The sequence below is a fragment of the Cryptomeria japonica genome, chromosome 3 (genome assembly GCF_030272615.1).
Source record: "Cryptomeria japonica chromosome 3, Sugi_1.0, whole genome shotgun sequence".
Classification (NCBI taxonomy): domain Eukaryota; kingdom Viridiplantae; phylum Streptophyta; class Pinopsida; order Cupressales; family Cupressaceae; genus Cryptomeria; species Cryptomeria japonica.
Window position 1 is genome coordinate 268,992,229 of NC_081407.1, and position 10,058 is coordinate 269,002,286.

At 33.4% G+C, this 10,058-nt stretch overlaps 1 protein-coding gene across 1 annotated transcript; it reads left to right on the forward strand.

The window, feature by feature from the left end:
• Positions 1-2,782: 2,782 nt before the first annotated feature.
• Positions 2,783-3,280, forward strand: LOC131874085 (protein pxr-1-like). Its single transcript, XM_059217319.1, has one exon. The coding sequence runs from the start codon at positions 2,783-2,785 to the stop codon at positions 3,278-3,280; it is 498 nt and encodes a 165-aa protein (XP_059073302.1).
• Positions 3,281-10,058: the final 6,778 nt, after the last annotated feature.

Below are 10,058 nucleotides of genomic sequence, written 5' to 3' on the forward strand. Positions count from 1 at the left end.
CATACAAAAACACATACCATTTATCATAATTTGAATTATATTATTTGTAAAGATTTTGTTACTATATGAAAATACATAATCTCTTGTTACAATGCTCTCGCCATAAGAGCACATCTACAACATCAATTATAAAACTTTTCCCACTCTGAACATACATCTAAAAATCATTGATGTACTTGCTGCAAGGTTCTTCCATAATTACAACACATCTATAATCTCCATTTTAAACATTTTCCTAATATAAGAATATACCTATAATGCTTGTTGCAAATCTTTTCCCACCATGAAAAGACATCTACAAATAAAAATTTCGCCCATTACAAAACTCTCCCATGAAAATGCATCTATGATGCAATAGAAATACATCTACACTACCTATTGAAATAGTTTTCCTACTATGAAATTCATCTACAATAATTGATGGATTCCTTACAAAGTTTTTCTAAAATAGGAGTGCATCTACAAATAATTGATATACTCATTACATGAAATTAGTAGGTTTTATGCTCTACACTTTTTCCTATATAATTATAGTGTCCAATTGCTTCACATACCTAGTTAGGTTTTCAATGGGCATGAAAAAAGAAAGATGCTAAAATGTTGGCCAGTTGAGAGGCGTCTGCTGGACTGGCATATCCGACAGAAACTAGTTCTATGTGGCAGCTTATTGATGCATTGCTATCACCTAAACACACTTGTGGAAATTATTAGTACTTTCTTAGTAGTTTGCTTGGCAGCTGTATTGTACAATAAATTAAACAATTCAGTTCTTGTATTCTACAGCAAATTAAAAAGTTGTGAAAAGATTTGTTTGCTCTGCATCATTCCAATGGTAGTTTTCCTCTCCTTCTTTACCGTTGATCGCATTGTTGAAAGCTTTTCTCATCATGGGAAAAGCTTCTATCCATATCATAGATATTCTACTACTCTAGATGGAGAAAGATCTCACATGATATACGGATGCACATTTTTCTTCCCGTTGAATTACTACAACCAAGATATATTTGACTGAAACTTGTAGAATAGTTGGTACCATTTGTGCTTGACATGGTTTATTGATGTGCTTTGTATTACTATTGGTTAGACTTGACTTAATGTTAGTTTAGTTGTATAAAGGTACACTACCATTTAGGAAATGAGTGTCTTGGTTTAGATTAAGATGGGTGTTAGAATTGTCTTCTATGAGTTGTATTCTTATTTTTGTGTTTCTTGTGTTACCCACATTGTTTAGTATCATTTTGTGTATGTTCATATGATATTTAATTGTTTAATTGATGTGTTTTGAAGTGTTGTATGATTTAGTTTATATTGTTAGAATTTTATGATGTGTATATGTTAGTGAATGTGTATTGTAAGTACTTGATCCAGGTGATCTAGAAAAACCTAAAAAATTCACAGTCTCAAAATCTCACGAAAATGCCATCATTGCGTAGGGCTCATCGACAGGGTTCTACACAACTTGAACGGGCTCAAGAGGAGTTCGTATGTAAAAGTTATGACCAGTCAAAGTTTTGGTCAAAAAAATGACGTGATGTCACCAAAATGTGACACTTGGCAGGACACGTGGCATATGAGATGGCAAGAGTAGTGAGTTGGCACAAATATGGATTAAACCATAATTATTAAAAGAAAAAAATAGATGATTTAAAATAAATAAATTAAGGAGGATTTGGTGGGATTTAATCCCTTAACCCATGCCTTAAAATCCTCTTTCCTTACTACTCTTTATGATAAAAGGAAAATCCCTCCGTTTACATAAATATTTAAATAAGATTTAATTATCCTAAACATAAATTTTTATAAGCCCATTTTGTTAGGAGAATATTAGAGGCTATTTAAATGGCTTTCCAAAGATTTCAAAAGATTTTAAAATCTCCTTCCCCTATTAATAAGGGGATTTAAAAACCTTATTTAGTACAAAAATAAAATCTCAAATGTAAAAGCACGGATAACCTCCATAAAAGGCTAAATAGCATATTGTTTTAAAACAAATTGGGAGGTTAATATTAAACGAGATTTATTGTATTTGTTAAGAGGAGATTTTTCAAGAATTTATATGTAAAAATGGAGAGATAAGGTGATTTTGCAAAATCAATTGGTTTTATACCAATTTGAACAATTTTCTTGTATAAAAGGGGGTAGTGTAGGATGGAAAATTCATTGAAGTGGTGATAACTTGGGAGAATTTTCATGCTTTTGAAAGAGAAGAATTCTTGGAGAAGAAATACAAGGTGTTGATTATTACACCAAAAATTGTAAAGGAGAGAGATTGTGAGAAATTCTTATGCAGGGTTTGAAGCTTGAGAATTGTAAGAAGGCATTTTCAAGTGCTTGGCAATCTTAATAAAGTTGTCCAACATTGAGAAGCGGACCTGGATACATAGTCCTAATTGGACGAACTCCATTATCAATCTGCGTTTGATCCTTCTTCTCTTTTGTCTTCTAATTCTCTTTTATTTGTTTCAATTTTGATTTCTTCTTTAAGTTATTAATTATCATTATTAAGTTTTGCAAAGGATTAAAGTGAACTTAGCTTTTGAAATTTCAATGGTTAAAAAACATAACCACGCAATTCTGTTTGAGATTGGGATAAATCTGTAATTTAAATTAAGTACAATTTTATTTGTAAGCCTTAATTTTAGATCAAGTGGTATTAGAGCAGTTTAACAGAAAAAATTGCAAGTGGTGGATGTTAACCAGGTTGAAATTAAAGCAAGGAGAAGATGCACTTGAAGAATTTAATCCAAAGATCGGATCAAGGCGAGTTACTCGAAGATCAACCATGGCACAATCGGAAGAAGGAAAACGTGTTAATCCTAAACTCTTTGAGAACGAAGAAAAATTTCGTAAAGCATTCCTAGACATGAAGATGATGGTGGAAGAGTTGTACAAGGATAGGCAGAAAAAAAAGGAAAGAAAAGACAAAAAGAATAAGAAGGAAGATGAATCCCCTTCGAAAGATGACAAAGGCAAAGGAGTAGGAGGTGGTAGTGACCCTCCTGAACCTCCATCCCCGTCTTCTTCTTCTTCATCTTCTTCATCTTCTTCTTCTACTTCTTCCCCCAAGAAAAAACAACCTGTACAGTCCGAGTCTAATTCACCTTTGTTAAAGCTTGATGTTAAATTTGAATTGCCAACCTATAATGGTGAAGTGGATGCAGAGAAACTTGATAATTGGATAAAACAAGTTGAAGTTTATTGCAAGATTCAAAAGTTTACTGATAATGCTTCAAAGATCCAGTTAGCCACTCTTCACCTGGGAGGCACAACCTTAATCTAGTAGGAGAGCAGAACTCGGGAAGATCTTAGCCGATATGGTAAAATAATTTCTTCTTGGTTTGAGTTTACAACTACACTTAAGAAAATTTTTTATCCATTAGGTCACATGCAAAAAGTAGTAATGAATTGGCAATCATTAAGGCAAGAGAAAGGACAAAGTGTGCAGGAATATACACAGGAGTTTAGGAAAAGAGCTTTAATTTTGGGCATTCCTTTATACACGCAAGAAACTTTGTTAAAGTATATTAGTGGATTGCATGAGAATTTGAGACATACAATACTTATGTTTAATCCAACTAACCTTGATGAAGTTAGTGTGCAAGCCATTCATCTTGAAACAAGCTCAAGGAATAGCCATGATAGTCTTTTCATGGAATCTAGTTTACACAAAGGGAGCAATAAAGGGAAGGAGAAAATGCAGTGAACAGTTTCTGTGAAGAAAGAGGAGAAGCCTTATTGCTCACACTGCAAAAGGGAAGGGCATGAAGATGCAAAATGTTGGAAATTGCATTCTGATCAGAAACCCAAGTGGTTCAAGAATCAAAAGGGTAAGCAAAAGAACACAGCTATTGTACAAGACCTTGGTTCAGAATCTGGTGATGAATCTAAGATAACAGTTGTGGGTATAAAAGGTATTGTTCCTGTTGCTAATTCTAGCTCCCATACTTCCTCTATAAAGTGTAATGAGGTCTCTATTGATCTGTAATTAAGGCTAAATAAAATTGTGCTTAATTTAAATTACAGATTTATCCCAATCGCAAATAGAATTGCGTGGTTATGTTTTTCAACCGTTGAAATTACAAAAGCTAAGTTCACTTTAATCCTTTGCAAAACTTAATAATGATAATTAATAACTTAAGAAGAAATCAAAATTGAAACAAATAAAAGAAAATTAGAAGACAAAAGAGAAGAAGGATCAAACACAGACTGATAACGTAGTTCGTCCAATTAGGACTACGTCTTTGGGTCCACTTCTCAATGTTGGACAGCTTTATTAAGATTGCCAAGAACTTGAAAATGCCTTCTTACAATTCTCAAGCTTCAAACCCTACATAATAATTTCTCACAATCTCTCTCCTTCACAATTTTTGGTGCAATAATCAACACCTTGTATTTCTTCTCCAAGAATTCTCCACTTTCAAAAGCATGAAAATTCTCCCAAGTTATCACCACTTCAATTAGTTTTCCATCCTACACTACCCCCTTTTATACAAGAAAATTGCTCAAATTGGTATAAAACCAATTGATTTTGCAAAATCACCTTATCTCTCCATTTTTACATATAAAATCTTGAAAAATCTCCTCTTAACAAATACAATAAATCTCGTTCAACATTAACCTCCCAATTTGTTTTAAAACAATATGCTATTTAGCCCTTTATGGAGGTTATCCGTGCTTTTACATTTGAGAATTTATTTTTGTACTAAATAAGGTTTTTTAATCCCCTTATTAATAGGGGAAGGAGATTTTAAAATCTTTTGAAATCTTTGGAAAGCCATTTAAATAGCCTCTAATATTCTCCTAATAAAATGGGCTTATAAAAATTTATGTTTAGGAGAATTAAATCTTATTTAAATATTTATGTAAACGGCGGGATTTTCCTTTTATCATAAAGAGTAGTAAGGCAAGAGGATTTTAAGGCATGGGTTAAGGGATTAAATCCCACCAAATCCTCAATTTTTTTATTTTAAACCATATATTTTTTTCTTTGAATAATTATGGTTTAATCCATATTTGTGCCAACTCACTACTCTTGCCATCTCATATGCCACGTGTCCTGCCAAGTATCACATTTTGGTGAAGCCACGCCATCATTTTGACCAAAACTTTGACTGGTCATAACTTCTACATATGAACTCCTCTTGAGCCCGTTCAAGTTGTGTTAGAACCGTGTCGATGAGCCCTATACAATGATGGTATTTTTGTGAGATTTTGAGACTGTGAATTTTTTTAGGTTTTTCTAGATCCACCTGGATCATTCCTCCCCATTGAGAAGCTTTTGGACCTCCAAAAGGTCTATTTTATGTACAATTTGAGCTAGGGAAATGTCACCCCACTTGCCCAATATCATCTGTCCTTCCTGTTGAAAGCTTGAACATCTGACCCATCACAAACACAAAGAAATATGAGATAGCTTTACTGATACAATCAACTACATGTTCATCGATATTCACTATCTCATTCATCATCCATATAGACATAACTAGGAGAATAACAAGTACCAGTACTGAATACACCGATGTGAAGGAAATAGTATCAACATTCTGAATCTCCTGAACAAGAGCATTATTAGAAGATGAAACATTCAAGCCCTCAGTTACCACCTCTGGCTGAAGGCCTGACTCTTCTTGCAACTGATCCTTATACTGTGTTGTTTGTGACACCATATCATGTTTCAAATTTCCATGCTTGGTATCACCAACTGTTACAGACATAAGGGTTAAAGCATTGCTTGCATTTACAATCATTTTCAAATGTCTTGTTTTTCCAAGAGACTTGTCATGTTTCATGTGATGAGCTTTTACACTGAATTCAAGTCCATCTTTAAACAAATGATACCTATTATGTTCCTTGTAGAAAACGGCTTTTCTGTCATACAAATAAGGACTGCCTAGAACCATCCCACAGATGTCAAGCGGAATTACATCTAACTCTACCTCATCTACAAACTTGGATGTGATTGCAAATCGGAGTTTACATTGTTTTGATACATGTAATCGAGCATTATCATGCACCCAACCTAATGGATATGGTTTAGGATGAGGTGTTTTTTTTAATCCCAATTTCTTAACAACTTGTTCAGAGATTAAGTTCACTTGTGATCCACTATCTATGAGTGTATCAATTTTACTTTGTTTTGCAATAGCCCTTATATGAAACAATTCATTCCTTTTACTTTCAACAAAGACCTCATTACACTTTATAGAGGAATTATGGGAGCTAGAATTAGCAACGGGAACAATACCTTTTATACCCACAACTGTTATCTTGGATTCATCACCAGATTCTGAACCAAGGTCTTGTACAATAGTTGTGGTCTTTTGCTTACCCTTTTGATTCTTGAACCACTTGGGTTTCTGATTAGGATGCAATTTCCAACATTTTGCATCTTCATGCTCTTCCCTTTTGTAATGTGAGCAATAAGGCTTCTCCTCTTTCTTCACAGAAACTGTTCGCTGCATTTTCTCCTTCCCTTTCTTGATCCCTTTGTGTAAACTAGATTCCATGAAAAGACTATCATGGCTATTCCTTGAGCCTGTTTCAAGATGAATGGCTTGCACACTAACTTCATCAAGGTTAGTTGGATTAAACATAAGTATTGTATGTCTCAAATTCTCATGCAATCCACCTATATACTTTAACAAAGTTTCTTGCGTGTATAAAGGAATGCCCAAAATGAAAGCTCTTTTCCTAAACTCTTGTGTATATTCATGCACACTTTTTCCTTTCTCTTGCCTTAATGATTGCCAATTCATTACTGCTTTTTGCATGTGACCTAATGGATAAATTTTTTTCTTAAGTGTAGTTGTAAACTCAAATCAAGAAGAGATTATTTTACCATATCGGCTAAGATCTTCTTGAGTTCTGCTCTCGCACCAGATTAAGGTTGTGCCTTCCAGGCGAAGAGTGGCTAACTGGATCTTTGAAGCATCATCAGTAAACTTCTGAATCTTGCAATAAAATTCAACCTGTTTTATCCAATTATCAAATTTCTCTGCATCCACTTCTCCATTATAGGTTGGTAATTCAAATTTAACATCAAGCTTTAACAAAGGTGAATTAGACTCAGACTGTACAGGTTGTTTTTTCTTGGGGGAAGAAGTAGAAGAAGAAGATGAAGAAGATGAAGAAGAAGAAGATGAAGAAGACAGGGATGGAGGTTCAGGAGGGTCACTACCACCTCCTACTCCTTTTTCTTTGACGTCTTTTGAAGGGGATTCAGCTTCCTTCTTCTTTTTGTCTTTTCTTTCCTTTTCCTTCTGCCTATCCTTGTACAACTCTTCCACCATCATCTTCATGTCTAGGAATGCTTTACGAAATTGTTCTTCATTCTCAAAGAGTTCAGAATTAACACGTTTTCCTTCTTCCGATTGTGCCATGGTTGATCTTCGAGTAACTCGCCTCAATCCGATCTTCGGATTAAATTCTTCAAGTGCACCTTCGCCTTGCTTTAATTTCAACCTGGTTAACATCCACCACTTGCAATTTTTTTCTGTTAAATTGCTCTGATACCACTTGATCTTTAATTAAGGCTAAATAAAATTGTGCTTAATTTAAATTATAGATTTATCCCAATCACAAACAGAATTGCGTGGTTATGTTTTTCAACCGTTGAAATTACAAAAGCTAAGTTCACTTTAATCCTTTGCAAAACTTAATAATGATAATTGATAACTTAAAGAAGAAATCAAAATTGAAACAAATAAAAGAGAATTAGAAGACAAAAGAGAAAAAGGATCAAACGTAGATTGATAACGGAGTTTGTCCAATTAGGACTACGTCTTCGGGTCCGCTTCTCAATGTTGGACCGTTTTATTAAGATTGCCAAGCACTTGAAAATGCCTTCTTACAATTCTCAAGCTTCAAACCCTGCATAAGAATTTCTCACAATCTCTCTCCTTTACAATTTTTGGTGTAATAATTAACACCTTGTATTTCTTCTCCAAGAATTCTCCACTTTCAAAAGCATGAAAATTCTCCCAGTTATCACCACTTCAATGAATTTTCCATCCTACACTACCCCCTTTTATACAAGAAAATTGCTCAAATTGGTATAAAACCAATTGATTTTGCAAAATCACCTTATCTCTCCATTTTTACATATAAAATCTTGAAAAATCTCCTCTTAACAAATACAATAAATGTCGTTTAACATTAATCTCCCAATTTGTTTTAAAACAATATGCTATTTAGCCCTTTATGGAGGTTATCCATGCTTTTACATTTGAGAATTTATTTTTGTACTAAATAAGGTTTTTTAATCCCCTTATTAATAGGGGAAGGAGATTTTAAAATCTTTTGAAATCTTTGGAAAGCCATTTAAATAGCCTCTAATATTCTCCTAATAAAATGGGCTTATAAAAATTTATGTTTAGGAGAATTAAATCTTATTTAAATATTTATGTAAACGGAGGGATTTTCCTTTTATCATAAAGAGTAGTAAGGCAAGAGGATTTTAAGGCATGGGTTAAGGGATTAAATCCCACCAAATCCTCAATTTATTTATTTTAAACCATATATTTTTTTCTTTGAATAATTATGGTTTAATCCATATTTGTGCCAACTCACTACTCTTGCCATGTCATATGTCACGTGCCCTACCAAGTGTCACATTTTGGTGACGCCACGTCATCATTTTGACCAAAACTTTGACTAGTCATAACTTCTACATACAAACTCCTCTTGAGCCCGTTCAAGTTGTGTTAGAACCGTGTCGATGAGCCCTACACAATGATGGTATTTTCGTGAGATTTTGAGACTGTGAATCTTTTAGGTTTTTCTAGATCCACCTGGATCAGTAATCATGTATAATTATTGAAGGTTTGTAATTCTTGAACCTTTGTATAATAGAAATAAATAATTATGTTTTATGATACTTCATATCTTACATTTTAATTTGTACTTAATTCAATTTTAAATCTTCAATACAATGATTCATATTACTTGTCTATTATTGTAATATTCTTAATAAGAATTAAAAAAACCTTCTCACATTTCTAAGTCTATATTATTCCACTTAGAAAACAAATCATTCACTTATATAAGCATCTAGAACATAGAGCATTGAACATTGTATTTGTTAATTATCAAGAGTGCATTTCTGGATTTGATTGTGTGTAAGATTTGTGTATAACATTTCGGATCACACTCCATGATCCATCATCAAGATGAAGAGAGTCAAAAAAAAATTTATTTTTTAATCAATCCCTAGATAACTCTATGCAGATAAAAAATGTGAGATCGTTACTCTATTCTTAATTCAATTATTTGTCTCAATTACTCATAATCTATCTCTATTTTAATCTCAACTTTTGAAATGAAAGAGTACTAATTATACTTCTTGCTGGTTTGGGTTGAGCACGAAATCTTAAAAAAATTACCATCATCCACACAAGCTCGAGTCATGCCTTTGATTCTCGTACTTAGTACCCATAGATTGGAAGACGTACTCCATCAGATTTGCAAGGTCAGTGTGACAACTTTCTGTGAGATGTCCGGCACAACTGAGCTGAGGAAACACAACGAAGCATTCTACAGCTTCAAACAGAATCGAACTTAATAATAAGAATAGCCCACCTGAGGAGTACGAGAAGAAAATTAGCTTACGAGTAGCTTTAGAAGCAGACCAATACTTATAATCTTGATTTGACAAAATATCAGTGGTCTGTGGGTCCTGCTCCCCTTCAAGGTAGCTTATCTCATATTATTGACTTCCCTATTGCAAGAGGTTTTTCTCCTATCAGTTTAATTACCGTAGTTTGAAATATATACCCACTGTAAAGCTTTTCCCTCCGTTGAAATGCATCACATTTCCTTGCAATGGAAAGAAATTATGTATCATAGTATTCAAAAGATTGTTTCTGGATTGTTTCTGGAATAAACTGTATATATTTTTGTATCGATGTTCTAGATCATATTCAATGATCTATTGTCAAGAAATCTTATGTCATGTTTCATAATTTGAATTTTATATCACTTGTAAAGCCTTTCTTATTATGGGAATATAACACCTCACATTACAAAGCTCTCACCATAAGAATACATCTACAATTTATATT